Here is a 21811-nt window from a genome sequence, read left to right as displayed (position 1 = left end):
CCACAACACACATGCTGCCACCCGCTCCCCCACACCTCACAACACACCTGCTGCCAGCCTCTCCCCCACACCTCACACCACACCTACTGCCACCCTCTCCCCCACACCTCACAACACACATGCTGCCACCCTCTCCCCCACACCTCACAACACACCTGCTGCCACCCTCTCCCCCACACCTCACACCACACCTACTGCCACCCTCCCCCACACCCCACAACACACCTGCTGCCACCCTCTCCCCCACACCTCACACCACACCTACTGCCACCCTCTCCCCCACAACACACCTGCTGCCACCCTCTCCCCCACACCTCACACCACACCTACTGCCACCCTCTCCCCCACACCCCGCAACACACATGCTGCCACCCTCTCCCTCACACCTCACAACACACCTGCGGCCACCCTCTCCCCCACACCTCACAACACACATGCTGCCACCCTCTCCCCCACACCTCACACCACACCTACTGCCACCCTCTCCCCCACACCCCACAACACACCTGCTGCCACCCTCTCCCCCACACCTCACACCACACCTACTGCCACCCTCTCCCCCACACCTCACAACACATGCTGCCACCGTCTCCCCCACACCTCACACCACACCTACTGCCACCCTCTCCCCCACACCTCACAACACATGCTGCCACCCTCTCCCCCACACCTCACAACACACATACTGCCACCCTCTCCCCCACACCCCACAACACATCTGCTGCCACCCTATCTCCTACACCTCACAACACACATGCTGCCACCCTCTCCCCCACACCTCACAACACACCTGCTGCCATCCTCTCCCCCACACCTCACACCACACCTACTGCCACCCTCTCCCCCACACCTCACAACACACATGCTGCCACCCTCTCCCCCACACCTCACAACACACCTGCTGCCACCCTCTCCCCCACACCTCACACCACACCTACTGCCACCCTCCCCCACACCCCACAACACACCTGCTGCCACCCTCTCCCCCACACCTCACACCACACCTACTGCCACCCTCTCCCCCACAACACACCTGCTGCCACCCTCTCCCCCACACCTCACACCACACCTACTGCCACCCTCTCCCCCACACCCCGCAACACACATGCTGCCACCCTCTCCCTCACACCTCACAACACACCTGCGGCCACCCTCTCCCCCACACCTCACAACACACATGCTGCCACCCTCTCCCCCACACCTCACACCACACCTACTGCCACCCTCTCCCCCACACCCCACAACACACCTGCTGCCACCCTCTCCCCCACACCTCACACCACACCTACTGCCACCCTCTCCCCCACACCTCACAACACATGCTGCCACCCTCTCCCCCACACCTACTGCCACCCTCTCCCCCACACCTCACAACACATGCTGCCACCCTCTCCCCCACACCTCACACCACACCTACTGCCACCCTCTCCCCCACACCCCACAACACATCTGCTGCCACCCTATCTCCTACACCTCACAACACACATGCTGCCACGCTCTCCCCCTCACCTCACAACACACCTGCTGCCACCCTCTCCCCCACATCTCACAACACACATGCTGCCACCCTCTCCCCCACACCCCACAACACACGTGCTGCCACCCTCTCCCCCACACCTCACAACTCTCACAAGAATGTAACGAATGTAGATAAAATAGTTGAGAGAACCGACAAGTTTATAAACACGTGCAACATGTAGAACAGGACGATAATAAACTGTGCACTATTAGGGTCACAAGTGACATGGTCCTTAGGCAAATAGATAAATTAAAACCTAACAAATCCCCAGGCCCTGATGAACTGTATGCAAGGGTTCTAAAGGAATGTAAAGAGGAGCTTAGCACACCTTTGGCTAATCTTTTCAACATATCACTACAAACTGGCATGGTGCCAGATAAGTGGAAAATGGCAAATGTGATACCTATTTTCAAAACAGGTGACAGGTCCTTAGCTTCGAACTATAGACCAATAAGCCTAACCTCCATAGTGGGAAAATTTATGGAATCAATAATTGCCGAGGCAGTTCGTAGCCACCTTGAAAAGCATAAATTAATCAACGAATCTCAGCATGGTTTTACAAAGGGACGTTCCTGCCTTACGAATTTATTAACTTTTTTCACTAAGGTATTTGAGGAGGTAGATCATGGTAACGAATATGATATTGTGTATATGGACTTCAGTAAGGCTTTTGACAGGGTCCCACATCAGAGACTATTGAGGAAAATTAAAGCACATGGAATAGGAGGAGAAATTTTTTCCTGGATAGAGGCATGGTTGACAAATAGGCAGCAGAGAGTTTGCATAAATGGGGAGAAATCAGAGTGGGGAAGCGTCACGAGCGGTGTTCCACAGGGGTCAGTGTTGGGCCCCCTGCTGTTCACAATCTACATAAACGACATAGATGAGGGCATAAAGAGCGACATCGGCAAGTTTGCCGATGACACCAAAATAGGCCGTCGAATTCATTCTGACGAGGACATTCGAGCACTCCAGGAAGATTTGAATAGACTGATGCAGTGGTCGGAGAAGTGGCAGATGCAGTTTAATATAGACAAATGCAAAGTTCTAAATGTTGGACAGGACAATAACCATGCCACATATAAACTAAATAATGTAGATCTTAATATTACGGATTGCGAAAAAGATTTAGGAGTTCTGGTTAGCAGTAATCTGAAACCAAGACAACAGTGCATAAGTGTTCGCAATAAAGCTAATAGAATCCTTGGCTTCATATCAAGAAACATAAATAATAGGAGTCCTCAGGTTGTTCTTCAACTCTATACATCCTTGGTTAGGCCTCATTTAGATTATGCTGCACAGTTTTGGTCACCGTATTACAGAATGGATATAAATTCTCTGGAAAATGTACAAAGGAGGATGACAAAGATGATCCCATGTATCAGAAACCTTCCCTATGAGGATAGACTAAGGGCCCTGAAACTGCACTCTCTAGAAAGACGTAGAATTAGGGGGGATATGATTGAGGTTTATAAGTGGAAGACAGGAATAAATAAAGGGGATGTAAATAGTGTGCTGAAAATATCTAGCCTAGACAGGACTCGCAGCAATGGTTTTAAGTTGGAAAAATTCAGATTCAGGAGGGATATAGGAAAGTACTGGTTTGGTAATAGAGTTGTGGATGAGTGGAACAAACTCCCAAGTACCGTTATAGAGGCCAGAACGTTGTGTAGCTTTAAAAATAGGTTGGATAAATACATGAGTAGATGTGGGTGGGTGTGAGTTAGACCTGATAGCTTGTGCTAACAGGTCGGTTGCCGTGTTCCTCCCTTAAGTCAGTGTGACCTGACCTGACTAGGTTGGGTGCATTGGCTTAAGCCGGTAGGGACTTGGACCTGCCTCGCATGGGCCAGTAGGCCTTCTGCAGTGTTCCTTCGTTCTTATGTTCTTATGTTCTTATATTGTGAAAACGTTTCTCCACAAAGTGGCTTCATCAGTCCAATACAAAGAATGGTGAAGATCAGGAGTTTGAGGTAATCAGTCCCTCATTTTTCAGTCCCTCATTCTTCTTTGTATGGGACTGATGAAGCCACTGTTTGGCGGAACATTTCTACAGTAGAGATACCCAAGTGTTGCACATGTGTCTAATTTATCAAGAAAGTGTGAACTGAGGATCCAAGGACTACAGTGGAAATAAGCCACTTTGATATGGGTTATCCTAGGTAATTTGTACACTTGTTACAAACGGCTTCAGGAAGAAATCCAAATATTCTTCCTTGAAGCCTGTTTATCCACTTCTCCGAGGCTGTGGGTCCCACAATTTACACCTTGCTACTATGTATGATGATTGTACTTATGTGTACCTGGCTCGTGCTAGGAAGATCCTCAAATACAATAATTGTTTACTATTAAGAACCTAAAGGAGGAGCACTGCAGAAGGCCTCCTTTCCCAGTAAGATTTAATGAGTCTTTACAAACGAGATATTTACCTGTACAATAACTTCAGGTCTTCTTTTACTTTTGCTTCTTAATATAAATCCAAGAAGTGTATTGTTCGACCGAATTTACTAATTTTTGGCCTCCAGGGCCAAAAATCTGATCTTGTAGTTGTGTATGGTGTTTACCTGTGCTGCCTGTTAATTTAGTTCGCCCTGCTTGCTATGCTATGACTTAAAAAACGCGTCCAGCAATCTGTGTGGCCTAGCAGTGCCAGATGGTGAGTTGCTCTACCTGGCTCGTCTCCAGCTGGCTCTTCTCCAGCTGGTGTTGTCTTGAGAAGGTGCTGTCCGCCTTCGTCTGGTGCCTTCCTTATTCCTCTCGCGCAATGAACACTTCCAGGTTTTCTTACCATTATCTTCCCATCTTCATGTCCTTTCCTCCTTGTTTTCTGTTTTTTTTTTCTCTCCTAATCATTGTTTTTCCTGTCGCTTCTCTTCCTCTCTTCCATGTACTCACCTATTTGTGGTTGCAGGGGTCGAATCGCAGCCTCTGGGCCCCACCTCTTGGCTGGTTGCTACTAGGTCTACTCTCTCCCTACTCTAAGAGCCTAGTTGTACCTCTTCTTAAAGCTGTGTACGGATCCTGCTTCCACCACTACACTTTCCAGATTGTTCCACTTCCTGACAACTCTAGTGCTGAGGAAATACTTCCTAACATCCCTGTGACTCATCTTAGTTTTCAACTTCCAGTTGTAGCCCCTTGTTCCGTGTGTTTCCCTAGTTATCTTTACAGGGGTCGAGTCATAGCTCCTGGCCCCGCCCCTTTACTATCATCCCCAGGTTTCCCTAAGCATGTCTGTACTTGAAACTGCGTATACTGATTTTCTCTGTATTTTCTCTCTCAGTTACCTCTTGATAATTGTCAAGGAAGGAGCGAAACGTTGAAGTTTCCTGTGCAACGTTTAGCTTGTTTGTGAACTGTGTATTTTGTGGTGAATGTCCTTGTGTTTTGTGCTCTCCAAGAGGGTCCTTGATGCTGGCAAGGGGCTCTTGATGCAATAAATTGGAGCTATTCTCTCCTGTTTGGGACCACCATTGCCCAGGCAGTGTGTGGGCCTTGTGGGTTTAGTGCTTCTTCATGAGAAGAAGAATAATGTCTATTTAATAGTTGCTAGTTTATCCGCTTTATTATGCTCTACTTCACTAAGTAGGGAACAGGATGAAGTTGGAGCCATCTGTGGGCCAGCATTTTCATTTGATCAACTGACGTTATCTCGTTGACATCATTATGCTGTACGAATGTGTTCCATACTCGAGTCATCCTGGGTATGTATGATCTCAGATGGAGTGATGTTCTGGAGAAGGGTACAGCCAGAGTGAAGTTGTTGCTTTCTGCCCGTCTTGTGGCATAAAAGCTTGTTTCACGCTGTCCTCGAAGTGGATCCAAGTGTGGTATTTTGACAATATTGGCCTTGTACATAACAGTAAGGCCACCCACATCCCTCCTATGTTGAAGGCTCTGCTGAAATGACAGATCTATCCAGGATGGGTCCAGGCGAGAGATGAGACGTCTTGCTCTGTTCTCTACTCTGTCAAGCAGTCGCAGATGAGAGGGGGGCAGGCAAACCAAGAAAGTGGAGCATACTCAAGGTGTGAGCGTACTTGTGCCTCGTACAGGATCTTGCAACCCCTACTGTCAAGCAGATGCGAGATACGGCGAAGTGCTGTAAGCTTCCTGGCTGCCTTGTTTGCAAGATTTACAACATGGTTCTTCATGGTTAGTTTGGAGTCAAATTTCACCCCAAGGATATCAACTTCTTCTCCAGGTGCCAACATCGTCCCATTCATCCTTACTACTGCGCCAGCATTACCATCATGGTGCCCTAGAGACGAACATCATTTGCGTTTTTTCAGGTGCAAATGTTACTTGCCATCTATTTCCCCAAGCTGATATAGCTCTCAGCTGGTGATTGATGTAGCTTAGAGCAGCTGGCATTTCTTCTCTTGGATAAGTGAATGTCAGTGTACAGTCGTCTGCATATGCATGTGATTCTGGGATGAGATGAAGAAGGTCGTTGAAGTAGACATTCCATAACAGTGGACCCAGCACACTTCCTTGTGGAACGCTTGCCCAATAGGATGCCTTGCTGATTCCGTTCCATTGAGGACTACACTTAGAGATCTACCATGAAGGTAATCACTGAGGAGACATAGCGTAGAGCCTGCAATTCCCAGTGCTTGAAGTTTTGCTAAGAGGCCCTGGTGCCACACCCGGTCGAAAGCGCCAGCAATGTCCAGTGCTACCACACAGCTGACTTTGGATTCATCCAGTGACTGGTGCCACTTAGTGGAGAGGTTTAACAACAGATCAGCAGCAGAGTAACCTTTCCTGAAGCCATATTGACGATCACAAAGTAGTGAGTGGTAGTCAAAAAAATCTGTCATTTGTCTTGAGATTATTGTCTCAAGGATCTTACCAGTGATTGACAGGAGTGACACTGGTCTGTAGTTGCTGATTTCTGCTCTGCTCTTCTTTTTGTGAACAGGGACTACATTTGCCTCTTTCCATGGAGAGGGCCATTTACACTGTACTAGGCAGTGCTGAAAGATGCGAGTTAGAGGTGCTGCTAGCTGGTCTGCACATCTTCTCAACAATCTTGGGCTCAACTTGTCTGGGCCCACAGCCTTTTCTTGGTCAAGTGATTTAAGAAGGAAATGCACCTCCTCCTGCCTTATTGTCACCACTGACAGTTTTGACACAGTTCTTGCAGCTAGCCAAGGAGGGTCCCTTGCTGGATCAGGAACTTGCATTTTGGTAGCAAAGTGTTCAGCAAAGAGGTCCGCCTTCTCTTGACTACTAGTAGAGGTGGTCCCATCCTGTCGATTTAGAGGTGGAATAAGTTCATCAGGCAGATAACCTTGTCTGTCCTTGACCAGGGACCACCAGGTTTTGGAGCCTACCCTACCTGATGCTAACTTTCTTTTAGTGTCCACCTCCCATTTAGTAATGGCCCACTTTTGAACATCACCCATATGCCTACAGGCTTGCATGTGCAAGTTCCTGTTATAGGTGGTAGGATGTCTCTTATACCTTCGCCATGCTTTGTACTTAGCAGTAGCAGCCTCTCTACAACGAAAGCCAAACCAAGGCTGATCTGTAGGCTTTGTCACATATTGCCGGTGAGGAATGTGTTCTTGTTGCAGATTAAGGATGTGTCCAGTGAAGGCTTTCACTTGGTTGTCAACATCCCCCTGGAGAAGAGCATTCCAGTCGGTGGTGGCGAGCTCAGAGCAAAGGGCTGGCCAATTACCTCTTTCCCATAGCCAGGTTGTGCGTGTGGACTCCTCACCTCGTTCTGTTGGGATCTTAAGTGTGGTAAAAACAGCCTTGTGGTCAGACGATCCAACGTAGCCGAGGGGTTGACAAGTGACTATGCCTTCTGCCAGATCACTCACTACTGGGTCAAGGGAGGAGCCAGAGATATGAGTAGGGAAATCAACAAAGTTTCTCATGTCAAACACTGCAAGAAGGTCATCAAAGTCCCTCTGTATAAGGTGCTGGTTGAGGTCACCAACAATTATAATATGTTGACAGTTGTGTTGTAGCAGAAGGGAGTCAATATTTTCCATTAGGAAGTTGATAGGGTCTGCATGTTGCCACTGAGGTCTGTACATTGCACATGCTAGTACAGAGGTACTCTCTCTCTCTCTCTCTCTCTCTCTCTCTCCTCTCTCTCTCCTCTCTCTCTCTCTCTCTCTCTCTCTCTCTCTCTCTCTCTCTCTCTCTCTCTCTCTCTCTCTCTCTCTGGCACTGTGAGTGCCAGGTGAGGTGCCTGCTCGCCTGTCTTGTGTGGGCTAATTTGCATCTGTTTGCTTAGTTTATTGGCTGTGTCTTTACCTGGCTGGGCGGAGGCCACCCTTGTTGACCTGCTGGCAGGGAGCAGCAGCAGCAGCAGCAGCAGGAGGAAGAAGGGGAAGGAGGAAGAGGAGGAGGAAGAGAAGAAGAAGGAAGAGGAGGAGGAGAAGTAGAAAGAGAAGGAGGAGGGGTTTGGAGAAAATTTTCTGTAACCCCTGGAGGAAGAGGGTAAAGAAAATGGTAAAAAAATGATGAAGAAGAGGATAAGTGGAACAGAAAAAGTAGGAGGAAGAAGAGAAGGAGAAGGAAGAGGAAGGAATGGAAAGAGGGAATGGATGACATGATATATCAGTTAGTTGGTGTCAACTGTTGTGTGTACTCTGCTGTGTGTGGTGGTTGGGCTCGACTCTCAGCTCCTGGCTCCGCCTCTTGACAACTTAAATATAGGAGTCACTGATTCCTACCCTCCTGCACCTTATCATACCAACTCTCGAAGCTGTGCATGGGAGTGTGTCCACATCACTGCAAGGACTGTGGCAGGGACTGACCCCCAGCTTCAAGACCTCCTGCAGGGATTGACTCCCAGCTTCAAGACCTCCTGCACGGATTGACTCCCAGCTTCAAGACCTCCTGCACGGATTGACTCCCAGCTACAAGACCTCCTGCAGGGATTGACTCCCAGCTTCAAGACCTCCTGCACGGATTGACTCCCAGCTACAAGACCTCCTGCAGGGATTGACTCCCAGCTTCAAGACCTCCTGCACGGATTGACTCCCAGCTACAAGACCTCCTGCAGGGATTGACTCCCAGCTTCAAGACCTCCTGCACGGATTGACTCCCAGCTACAAGACCTCCTGCAGGGATTGACTCCCAGCTTCAAGACCTCCTGCAGGGATTGACTCCCAGCTTCAAGACCTCCTGCACGGATTGACTCCCAGCTTCAAGACCTCCTGCAGGGATTGACTCCCAGCTACAAGACCTCCTGCACGGATTGACTCCCAGCTTCAAGACCTCCTGCAGGGATTGACTCCCAGCTTCAAGACCTCCTGCAGGGATTGACTCCCAGCTTCAAGACCTCCTGCAGGGATTGACTCCCAGCTTCAAGACCTCCTGCACGGATTGACTCCCAGCTTCAAGACCTCCTGCAGGGATTGACTCCCAGCTACAAGACCTCCTGCACGGATTGACTCCCAGCTTCAAGACCTCCTGCAGGGATTGACTCCCAGCTTCAAGACCTCCTGCAGGGATTGACTCCCAGCTTCAAGACCTCCTGCACGGATTGACTCCCAGCTTCAAGACCTCCTGCAGGGATTGACTCCCAGCTTCAAGACCTCCTGCACGGATTGACTCCCAGCTTCAAGACCTCCTGCAGGGATTGACTCCCAGCTTCAAGACCTCCTGCAGGGATTGACTCCCAGCTTCAAGACCTCCTGCACGGATTGACTCCCAGCTTCAAGACCTCCTGCACGGATTGACTCCCAGCTTCAAGACCTCCTGCAGGGATTGACTCCCAGCTTCAAGACCTCCTGCAGGGATTGACTCCCAGCTTCAAGACCTCCTGCACGGATTGACTCCCAGCTTCAAGACCTCCTGCAGGGATTGACTCCCAGCTTTAAGACCTCCTGCACGGATTGACTCCCAGCTTCAAGACCTCCTGCAGGGATTGACTCCCAGCTTCAAGACCTCCTGCAGGGATTGACTCCCAGCTTCAAGACCTCCTGCACGGATTGACTCCCAGCTTCAAGACCTCCTGCAGGGATTGACTCCCAGCTTCAAGACCTCCTGCAGGGATTGACTCCCAGCTTCAAGACCTCCTGCAGGGATTGACTCCCAGCTTCAAGACCTCCTGCAGGGACTAACTCCCAGCTTCAAGACCTCCTGCAGGGACTAACTCCCAGCTTCAAGACATTATATTCCTATTATACTCCCATCACTTGATAATTCAGGTAAACTCCATCCTCAGTTTGTCAGTCGTCGCTAATATTTTAGCCGAATCTTCTTGTAGGAATTTGCTCGCCCGTATTTGTTTCTATGCATAAAATTTGTGCATCTGTTCATACGTGTTTAGATTTTGATATAAATTTCTTTGTTTCAGGTATGTGGCGAGTATCTCTGAGCTGTCCATGTGTTTGGTATGTGAGCCTTACTAAGCGTTGTTTCCTAAAACAAACAAAACACACACACACACACACACACACACACACACACACACACACACACACACACACACACACACACACACACACACTCACTCACACACACAGTCTTAGAGTTGTCAGGAAGTGGAACAATCTGGAGAGTGAGGTAGTGGAGATAAGATCCATACATAGCTTTGAGAAGAGGTACGATAAGACTCTTGGAGAAAGGGAGAAGGTGGATCTAGTAACCACTAGCGAAGAGACAGGGCTAGGAGCTGTGAATCGACCCCTGTAACCATAAATAGGTGGGTACACACAGCGGAAACTGCAAACAGACAAATGTCTATCGACAAGTGCCTTTGACAGTTGGTAACTCTCTCTCTCTCTCTCTCTCTCTCTCTCTCTCTCTCTCTCTCTCTCTCCCGTATTTTAGGGCTGAAATGTAAGACACATGTGCAACAGTTGGGTGTCTTCTCCAGGCTGAGGGGATGACCACCCCAAAGTATTTCTCCAAGGTTGATGGACTGCTTACTTCATCTTTACCTCGTCACTACTCCTGCTGTCTACAATGTAATTGACTGAAGAAGTCTGCCACATAGGCGAAACGTTTCAACACTAAAGATACCCAACTGTTACACATTATTACTCGCTTGTCGGTATTGTATACCATTTTCAACATAGTTTAGGGTTATCCTGACCCTGGTAGTTCTTCTGTTACAGTTGTTAATGGCTGTTTACCATACTTAGTGTTACTTAGGAGAGAGGGTGGAGTTAGAGCCATGTGTAGGCCACAACTTGTGTTTGATTATTGTCCTTCAAGTACCTTACCTGTGGTCGTTTCTGGGGGTCAACTCCTCCGCGGGCCGGTCCCAGGCCAGACCTCCTGCTTCATAACCTGATCAATAGGCTGTGCACACACTCCAGCATAGTCACTGCATTCTGCTTCTAGTGATGGGTAGAGAGCAACAACCTTGTTAGTTAGCTTGATAGACCAAGCTGTTGCTATCTGCATGCTTGCACTCTACCATGTCCAGAAGAGAATTAAACGGGTAAGGGAGAGCAGGCCATCCAAGAGGGTGGTGCATACTCGGAGTCTGAGGTAACTAATGCCTCATAGTGTTGCAGTCACTGCCTTGCAGTAAGTGCCAAATACAACTTAATTCTGTGAATTTCTTGGCTGCCTTGATTTTGTTTATGGGGAAGTGCTAAACCCGTAGGAGTCATTCCAGCTCCTGGAGGGAATGGAACGTTATCAGGATTGATCCAAGGAAGGGGCGAGTAGACACCTTGAACGATGCTACTCCTTCTGCTGTGCCTTCTGCTGTCTGCTACCGTGCCTACAGTGTGTGTGGTCCTGGGTGCACTAACTTATTTGTGGTTGCAGGGGTCGTTTCACAGCTCCTGGCCCCACCTCTTCGCTGGTCGCTACTAGGTTCACTCTCTCCCTGCTCTAAAAGCTTTATCGTACCTCCTCTTACAGCTGTGTGTGCGTGTATCTAAGTGGCCCTAGGAAGGAGTGCATGTTGAACCTTCTGTTGTTATTGTGGGCTCTGTTGAGCCAGCTGCTGCTGTTGGTGCCAGATACTGCTGTTGATGCCAGATGCTGATGCTGCTGTGGCGCTTGCAGATTCTGGTTGTCACTATGGTGCAGCTGGTGTTAGCGATGGTGTGGCTGGGTTAGTAAAGTTGTCACATGAGTGACACTGGTAGTAAGTATGCTTGACCTTTAAACTGGAAGTATCAGTAATGTCATTTGTTACACTTATCAAACCAGTTACACTCATCAAGGCGCTGAGTGAGTGAGAGAGAGAGAGAGAGAGAGAGAGAGAGAGAGAGAGAGAGAGAGAGAAGGAAGCAAGCTGGGAGAGGAAGGGAAATGGAGTTTTGTAGGTCACTCATTTAAGCCTCTTGCCTCTTCCTCCTCTTTCTCCTCTATTATTATTGCTTTGCTATCTTCCTCATCCCGCTTCTTGGTCTCTTTTCCATTCTTTTCATCCCCCTTTTCTTAATGCTGCTGCTCCTCTTCCTGCTTCTTCATGCTGCTCCGCTTCCTACTTCATCCTGCTTATCTTCCTATTTCTCTTCCTGCTTCTTTGTGCTACTCATCTTCCTTCTTCATCCTGCTCATCTTCCCACTACTTCATGCTGCTCATCTTCCTACTTTTTCATGCTGCTCATCTTCCTGTTTTTTCCTGCTGCTTACCTTCCTACTTCATGCTGCTCTTCTTCCTGCTGCTCTTCTTCCTGCTGCTCTTCTTCCTACTGCTCTTCTTCCTACTGCTCCTCTTCCTCTGCTTCGTCACTTCACCTTTCTTGTCATGCTCCACAATGATGGTTTTTCCAATACCTTCCACACATAAGGTACTTCTTCCTTGATGTCCTCCTCCTTTTATCTTTACTTTTCATATCTCACCTGTCTACCATCTTATTTTTTTTTTACACAGGGTTTGACAAGGTTAAGGATCCCTAGCTTTATTGACGAGCTATTTACAGGTTAAGGATTCCTAACTTTATTGGCAAGCTAAGAGCTGTTACCTACCTCAGCTCATTTGAAAGCATTTTTATTGTTATGAGACATACAAGTGGGGAACAGGATGAAGTTGGAACCATCTGTGTGCCAGCATTTTCATTTGATCGACTGACTTTATCTCGTTGACATCATTATGTTGCTGTACGAATCTGTCGCTTCTAGTACTTTTGCCTCTCTTCTGACAGTCCGTCCTTACACTACGCCTGAGGAACTTGCAGGTGTAAACGGTAGAATATGCCCGTGGAGACACAATCCGCTGCCAGACGTGTAGTGCAAGTTTGTAATTTGTTCATATATTGTGGAATATGTCAAGGTATTTTATTAATGAAAATAAGATAGCAGATATATGAAGCAAATTTCCTAGCAACGTATAAGTCAACTGTAGATATAAATTCAGATGTACTCCTGTTAACCCTTTTGGGGTTTAGTTCCTAGGTCTTTTGTTTATCAGTATGGTCTTGTCCTACCCTCCATTGGATGGATATGTGGTGGACAATAAATTAATCCCTTCGGCGGCAAAATCCAAAACTCTAATACGATGGAATATGCGAATCTATAGGAAAAAAATAATAACCGTGGCTGGATGGTGCAGCGTAGGACCTGCTACTCAGGGAACCTCGGTTCGACCCCGTTCAATTAATTTTCCTGTTTACCTTACCCTAACTGAAGACTACATTAAGAAATTTTCTTTAGAAATTGATAGGGTAACGTTTAAGGAAAACGGCGCCAAAGAGAGGCTGGATTGTTAGTGGAAAGTTGAAGCTGTGGTAGTGTACCGCGTCAGGCTGGCCGGGGCAAGTGTTTATAAAATGTTTGTTGACATTGGTGATGGGGCCATACCCAAATTTTAGCCGATACTGAGTTTGAGGCCAAAACCTATACCACTATAATTAGCCGATACCGGTACCGTTAGTTTGGCATCGATTTTGATGGACCGATTACATCGATTCCAGGGTGAGGAACTGATTAACTCAAACTTCTTCTGATATTCATTCTTCTCTGTATTAGACTGATGAAGCCACTAGTTGGCGATACGTTTCCACAGTAAAGATACCCAAGTGTTTACACAAGTGTCTTAATTCATAAACCCACTAGTTATCCTCGCCCATTCTATCACTTTCTTCTCTACTGCAGCCCCTTGTCTTTTTTTTTCCCCCTCCCGTTTCTTCGTCTTCTCTTTTTAGTCTGTTTTCCACCATCTTTTTTCTTTTCCTTATTCCTCTTTATCCCTTTCCTTGATCTTAAAACAAGAATAATTTCATGGCAGAATAAATGTTATGGTCAAGAATGACGCCCACACACACTGTCCCAGCTGGTTCACTGGCTTCGCTCTACTAGTTTTATCGATGCTCCACTGGTTAATGCTGGTCCATGGCCTATGGTGGTCCACTGTGGTTCATTGTTTCTGACGATCCAGTGGTCCTGACTCTGCAGTAGCCTAATAAAACGCTTTGGCTGTTTGTAGACCTAAGCTAACAAGACTTACACCGACTCACACAGCACCACCCCGGTTGAACAACCAGGCAACAAGGACAGTCGAGGGGGGGCTAAAAAAAAAAAAACTTGAAATCGGTCACAGGTGCGTCCCTGTTGACGGCAAGTGAGTATGACAGTTAACCCAGCTTTTATTCAAGTGACAGACGCTAAGTTCCCACTCTTGTCAAGTAATTGTTACTCCTTTGTAAAACAACATCGGGGTTTAGCCTAATTACTCTACAAAACATTCAAGACATTCCAAACAAGAAAACGGTTAATTTTTAATTAAGATTTAAAGGCATCCTTAGTGTTATTAAATATTCATATATGTTGTGATATTATTGTGGTTATTACAATTATTATTGTTGTTGTTATTACAATTATTACTGTTGTTATTCTCTATTATTATTGTTGCTATTATTATTATTATTATTATTATTATTATTATTATTATTATTATTATTATTATTTTATCATCATCATGGCATGAAGAGTTGTCATATAGAACAGGCCTTTATTTGAGACCAAGTTTCGTTCAGGAATATAAACTTTATCATATATACTTGATTAAGTTCAGTCCTGAGTGGCAGTTCAACTGAAGACTCCAAACATAAAAATATTGCTAGGCATCAATTTTTTTTTTAAATTCACATAAATTTTCAAGGTTTTATTAAACAAAATAACAGCTTAAAATACGGTTCTCGACCTTTATGGTCCTTTTAAGGGCGACGAAGGTTTTTAAGGGCCACGAAGGTCTGGCATTAAAGCCAATACAGAGAACCAGATGAACATCCTTAACGAAACTTGGCATAAGGGTTTGTTTTGTATTAGATTTGTCAGGTGTGTTGCCTCAGCCAACACTATTGTGTTGCTAGGATGGATTCTTGTTTTCTTAGCAAGTGTGTGCAAGAGCTGTTTTAGGATTGGTTCAAATTTTATGACCGATGTTTGAAGGGTGATGTTTAGTCGAGTCATATGTTAATTTAACCTGTGTTGGGGAGCTTATATGAGTAACTAGGCTTCATTAATCTGTTTTGGGAGCTTATATGAGTAACTAGGCTTCATTAATCTGTTTTGGGGAGCTTATATGAGTAACTAGGCTTCATTAATCTGTTTTGGGGAGCTTGTATGAGTAACTAGGCTTCATTAATCTGTTTTGGGGAGCTTACATGAGTAACTAGGCTTCATTAATCTGTTTTGGGGAGCTTATATGAGTAACTAGGCTTCATTAATCTGTTTTGGGAGCTTATATGAGTAACTAGGCTTCATTAATCTGTTTTGGGAGCTTATATGAGTAACTAGGCTTCATTAACCTGTGTTGGGGAGCTTAAATAAATAACTAGGCTTCACTGAAGGGTTTATATGAGTAACTAGGATTCATTAGTCTGTGTTGGGGAGCTTATATAAGTAACTAGGCTTCATTAACCTCTGTTGGGGAGCTTATATAAGTAACTAGGCTTCATTAACCTGTGTTGGGGAGCTTATATAAGTAACTAGGCTTCATTAACCTGTGTTGGGGAGCTTATATGAATTATTAGGCTTCATTAACCTCTGGTTGGTTCTCATTTTTTACTATGGACCATTAACTTGGAGTTCCTAGTGGTTCATTTGTACTACTAGGAACCATTAACCTATTGTGTTGTGGTAGGAGGAAGACCTAGAGGCCATTAACCCATGATGTTTTAGTATTAGTGATTAGTAACCCATGGTGTTGTGGTATTAGTGACTACTAACTCATAGTCTAGTAGTATTAGTGACTACTAACTGTAGTGGTATTAGTAGCTACTAACTCATTGTATAGTGGTATTAGCGATTACTAACTCATAGTGTAGTGGTATTAGTGAGGATGTGAACATGGTAGTAACATGGTGTGTATGTTGTGTTGGTCACAGAAGTCGACGTGACAGCCGGGTGTGGCAGCTCAGCAGGACCAGCAGCACCAGCAGCAGGAAGTAGGTGTTCCTTCCCAACACCTCCACACCTTTAAAGCCTCAAATCTCTGTCCAGCCGCCCGCCCGCCCGCCCGATCGCCCGCCCGCCCGTCCGCCCACCCGCCCACCGTGTCTCGCCTTTCTTTGTACTACTTTGCCTGGTATTTTAAAGAATTTTTAAGTATTCCTGCTTTTTACGTTTTTAAATTTAATTGCATTTTGGCGATTTTTTTTTTTATTTTGCCTTTTTCATGACTTTATGGGCTGCATTCATTTTTTTTTTCAGTGTGATTCAATCTGCATATTGCTTTTTGACGTTTCTGACGTTTTGTAATATATTTTTTTGACGGGTTTTATTTGTTGAGGACAAATTTGTAAGAAATAGTGACTGAGGTGATGGATGTGCTGCTGGTATTTGTGCTGACACAGTACAAGAAAGTATAGATCAAGTGGGAGTCAAGATAACGCATTAAATATGAAGGTGCAGAGGGAGAGAGAAGGACGTGAGTAAATAGGAAGGTAGAGAGGGAGGGAGGATAACGTGTGTATTAGGGTACAGTGAATGGCGATACTGAAGGTAGAGAGATACCAAAGAAAACAAAGAAGGTAGAGAGGGAGTATGGCGTGAATATGTAGAAAATAAGAGTAGGAAGGGAGGATAAGGAAGTTAGGTAGGAACTTAAAGAGGCAGGGAGGATAGTGTGGATGGGTAGGAGGGTAGAGAGGTAGGATATTCCGGATAGGTAAGAGGGTAGAAAGAGGGGTAGGATATTCTGGATAGGGTGGATGGTAAAGAGAGGGGTAGGATATTCTGGATAGGTAGGAGGATACAAAGAGGGGTAGGATATTCTGGATAGGGAGGATGGTAGAGAGAGGGGTAGGATATTCTGGATTGGTAGGAGGGTAAAGAGAGGGGTAGGATATTCTGGATTGGTAGGAGGGTAAAGAGAGGGGTAGGATATTCTGGATAGGGAGGAGGGTAAAGAGAGGGGTAGGATATTCTGGATTGGTAGGAGGGTAAAGAGAGGGGTAGGATATTCTGGATTGGTAGGAGGGTAAAGAGAGGGGTAGGATATTCTGGAAAGGGTGGATGGTAGAGAGAGGGGTAGGATATTCTGGATTGGTAGGAGGGTAAAGAGAGGGGTAGGATATTCTGGATAGGGAGGATGGTAGAGAGAGGGGTAGGATATTCTGGATTGGTAGGAGGGTAAAGAGAGGGGTAGGATATTCTGGATAGGGAGGATGGTAGAGAGAGGGGTAGGATATTCTGGATTGGTAGGAGGGTAAAGAGAGGGGTAGGATATTCTGGATAGAGAGGACGGTAGAGAGAGGGGTAGGATATTCTGGATTGGCAGGAGGGTAAAGAGAGGGGTAGGATATTCTGGATTGGTAGGAGGGTAAAGAGAGGGGTAGGATATTCTGGATTGGTAGGAGGGTAAAGAGAGGGGTAGGATATTCTGGATTGGTAGGAGGGTAAAGAGAGGGGTAGGATATTCTGGATTGGTAGGAGGGTAAAGAGAGGGGTAGGATATTCTGGATAGGGAGGAGGGTAAAGAGAGGGGTAGGATATTCTGGATTGGTAGGAGGGTAAAGAGAGGGGTAGGATATTCTGGATTGGTAGGAGGGTAAAGAGAGGGGTAGGATATTCTGGATTGGTAGGAGGGTAAAGAGAGGGGTAGGATATTCTGGATTGGTAGGAGGGTAAAGAGAGGGGTAGGATATTCTGGATTGGTAGGAGGGTAAAGAGAGGGGTAGGATATTCTGGATTGGTAGGAGGGTAAAGAGAGGGGTAGGATATTCTGGATTGGTAGGAGGGTAAAGAGAGGGGTAGGATATTCTGGATTGGTAGGAGGGTAAAGAGAGGGGTAGGATATTCTGGATTGGTAGGAGGGTAAAGAGAGGGATAGGATATTCTGGATTGGTAGGAGGGTAAAGAGAGGGGTAGGATATTCTGGATTGGTAGGAGGGTAAAGAGAGGGGTAGGATATTCTGGAAAGGGCGACAGAACGTAAAATTTATACTGCACCAAGCACTGTCACAAGTGACAGTGCTTGGTGCAGTATAAAGGTGAGCACACCAGGTCTGGCAGTGACCGCACCAGGTCTGGCAGTGACCACACCAGGTGTGGAAGTGACTACACCAGGTCTAGCAAAAGTGACCGCACCAGGTCGATACATACTCTTATGATAGAATGTGTCAACATTATTTGAACATATAAACATGGCCGGTAATGTTGCTAGAGAAGTGTATGTTGTATATTCTGAACTGCCTAACTGTGCTTGTGATGTTAGTATACACAGGATTTGTTGGTGTTTTAAGTAGCGCTGCACGCACGAAACACCAGTGTTACTTTCGGAACATTCTCTCCACTACGGAACGCTGGTGTTACTGATGGAACATTGTGTGTTACTTTTGGAACATTCTCTCCACTGCGGAACACCGGTGTTACTGATGGAACATTGTGTGTTACTTTTGGAACATTCTCTCCACTACGGAACGCTGGTGTTACTGATGGAACATTGTGTGTTACTTTTGGAACATTCTCTCCACTACGGAACGCTGGTGTTACTGATGGAACATTGTGTGTTACTTTTGGAACATTCTCTCCACTGCGGAACACCGGTGTTACTGATGGAACATTGTGTGTTACTTTTGGAACATTCTCTCCACTACGGAACACCGGTGTTACTTATGGAACATTGTGTTACTTTTGGAACATTCTCTCCACTACGGAACACCGGTGTTACTGATGGAACATTGTGTTACTTGTGACACATTCTCTCCACTACGGAACACCAGTACTACAGATGGAACATTGTTACTTGTGACACATTCTCTCCACTACGGAACACCAGTACTACAGATGGAACATTGTGTTGCTTGTGACACATTCTCTCCACTACGGAACACCAATACTACAGATAGAACATTGTTACTTGTGACACATTCTCTCCACTACGGAACACCAGTACTACAGATGGAACATTGTGTATTGTGACACATTCTCTCCACTACGGAACACCAGTACTACAGATGGAACATTGTGTATTGTGACACATTCTCTCCACTACGGAACACCAGTACTACAGATGGAACATTGTGTGTTGTGACACATTCTCTCCACTACGGAACACCAGTACTACAGATGGAACATTGTGTATTGTGACACATTCTCTCCACTACGGAACACCAGTACTACAGATGGAACATTGTGTTACTTGTGACACATTCTCTCCACTACGGAACACCAGTGTTACAGATGGAACATTGTGTGTTACTTGTTGAAGATTTCTAGAGGGAATATAATTGCATTTTGAGTATTATGTATTGTATGTGAGTAATTCAGTGCAAAGAGTGATGGAGGTTTGAACCTCCGTCCGCTAATTACCAGGGAGAAATGGAGGCTTGAACCTCCGTCTGCTAATTACCAGGGAGAGGTGGAGGTTTGAACCTGCGTCCGCTAATTACCAGGGAGAGTTGGAGGCTTGAACCCGTCCGCTAATTACCAGGCGGATGATCTCACAAGATGAGATAAGTATCTTTTCTCAGAGTCACGAGAAACCAGCAGTTTCATCCTCACACAAAAATAACGTCAACAAGCGCACAGAGAATTCAACAAACACACAGAGAGGTCGCCACGCACATGGGAAAGTTACTACACATAGAGCTCAACGGATACAAACTCAAACCAACAAATACACAGAGAAATCTACAGACACAAAGAAGTCAGCAGACGTAAATCACACACACACACAAGGCAGCAAACACACACACGTCAATACACACACACACACACACAGGAGGGTCAGGGGAGACATGATAACGACATATAAAATACTGCGTGGAATAGACAAGGTGGACAAAGACAGGATGTTCCAAGGAGGGGACACAGAAACAAGAGGCCACAATTGGAAGTTGAAGACACAAATGAGTCAGAGAGATAGTAGGAAGTATTTCTTCAGTCATAGAGTTGTAAGGCAGTGGAATAGCCTAGAAAATGACGTAGTGGAGGCAGGAACCATACACAGTTTTAAGACGAGGTTTGATAAAGCTCATGGAGCGGGGAGAGAGAGAGCCTAGTAGCAACCGGTGAAGAGGCGGGGCCAGGAGCTAGGACTCGACCCCTGCAACCACAAATAGGTGAGTACAAATAGGTGAGTACACACACACACACACACACACACACACACACACACACGGGACCAGGGGCTGTGAATTGACCCCTACAGCCACAAATAGGTGAGTACACACACAACCCATAGTTGAGTCACAGTAACTGGGAGACAGAGACAGAGAGAGAGAATAAACAAGCAAGCACAAGCACCGTCAAGATAACAGAGATGAGAAGAAGAGCCACAAATGACTTGTCTTAGAATAATGAGGCAAGTGGAAATTCAATTAAAAACTCGCATTGTTGCATTTAAATTGAAAACATTAAAGTTAGCCACACTGGGGGAAGAGTGACACCATGGGTCCCTTGGTGGCGGTGAAGGGTTCTTGATCCTTGGAGGTGCAGCTACTCTACCCTTTGATCAAGTGTGACTCTCTCTCAGTATCCATGAAAGGTAATGAATAAGCCACATGTGCAACACCTGGGTATTTTTATTTTGAAAACGTTTCGCCAACTAGTGGCTTTGTCAATTCATTTCAGAATAAGGTGTGTGTAGTGAATTGATAAAGCCACTGGTGGGCGAAACGTCTTCAGAATAGAGATACCATGTGTTGCACATGTGTCTAATGTATCAGCTTCACTCTATTGTTTAACATTATTGTAATGATTCTTAAGGAATTTGAACCTAGACGAAGATGTCACCATAGGCATAGCATCATTAAATCAAAGGCGCCAGTAATAATAATCTTTATTTCTGCAAGTATATGTACAACGTATACAGACCATAGTTGACATCACTGACATACTATATAGAAAACCCCTTGTTATGCGGAGCATTTCGGGGAAATTAGGTTAATTTTGTCCACAGGATGCGACCAACACTAATCGACTAACAAGCAAGTACCTATTTTACTGATAGGTGAACAGGGACAGCAGGTGTCTTATGGAAACACGTCCTAATGTTTCCATCCGGACCAGGGATAAAACCATTGACCTCAGTGTGTGAGCTGAGTGCGCTAGGAATTAAGCTGTGAGGGCAAAACGTGTCTCCAGTACACATGCCTAGGTGTAACACATGTTTCACTCATCTTGGGCACTGAAAATACCTGAAGCTCTGATCAAACCATTTAGCCATATTACTGCCAAGACATAAAAGGTAGAGAGAATTAGCAGACAGCTGGTTAATAGGTTAGATTGGGTAAGTTTCGTCAGGAAATACAAATGTTTCTTCTTGATGCGAGTATTAGTGATATGACGGTCTACCATTGGAGCTTTTGGTCATCTGACCGAGGCCTTCCGCTGGCTTACCGGTCCACCCCTTTAAAAATTGTATAGCTATTGCTATACAAATATACTAGAAGTGTGACAAATACTGCTCTTTCTACAGTCCTCCATGTATACTGCTCCCTGTCTAGTTCTCTTCCTCCTCCACACTCCTTCCTCTCCCATCTTCTTCCCTTCTGGCCAGCCTTATCCTTTTCCTCGTCTCCTGTATTTCCTCTTCCATGGCTTCTTGTCCTCCTTCACCTTCCCCAGGACAGCCGCTCTGGGGAACTTTAATATATATTCCCACAACACTGAGCTGAGCGCCGCGCCACCAGGGATTCATCAGTAAATTCCAACCCAACAATGGCCGCTCAGATTGGGTAAAGAAGTCGCTCAGGAATTGTCATGGAGGAGGATCAGGGTGAAGGGGTGAAGAAGGTGAAGGGGCAGGACGGTAAAAAGCGGATTAGGAGCTGCAAGAACAAAAGCAGTAAAAGCAGAACAAAGAAAAGAGGAAACAGGTCGAATAGGATAAAAAAAAGCAAGCAAGCAAGCATAAACACTTGCATATACTATATTATACTATATATATATAAAACCACCGGG

General features: G+C 45.9%; 1 protein-coding gene across 2 annotated transcripts in view; it reads left to right on the top strand.

Moving 5' to 3' along the window:
• Positions 1 to 21811, top strand: part of LOC128702657 (Brefeldin-resistant Arf-GEF family protein schizo) — a 707300-nt gene that overhangs the window by 167784 nt on the left and 517705 nt on the right. The window contains exon 2 of one of the 2 annotated variants that reach the window (XM_070101942.1): positions 15790 to 15849. The exons of the other annotated variant lie outside the window; for it this stretch is intronic. Within the exon in view, the coding sequence (XP_069958043.1) occupies positions 15790 to 15849 (60 nt within the window). The remainder of the gene's footprint in view (positions 1 to 15789; positions 15850 to 21811) is intronic. 2 annotated transcript variants of the gene reach the window in all.

The sequence above is a fragment of the Cherax quadricarinatus genome, chromosome 79 (genome assembly GCF_038502225.1).
Source record: "Cherax quadricarinatus isolate ZL_2023a chromosome 79, ASM3850222v1, whole genome shotgun sequence".
NCBI classification, from domain to species: Eukaryota; Metazoa; Arthropoda; class Malacostraca; order Decapoda; family Parastacidae; genus Cherax; species Cherax quadricarinatus.
This window is presented reverse-complemented; position numbering and strand designations above follow the sequence as displayed.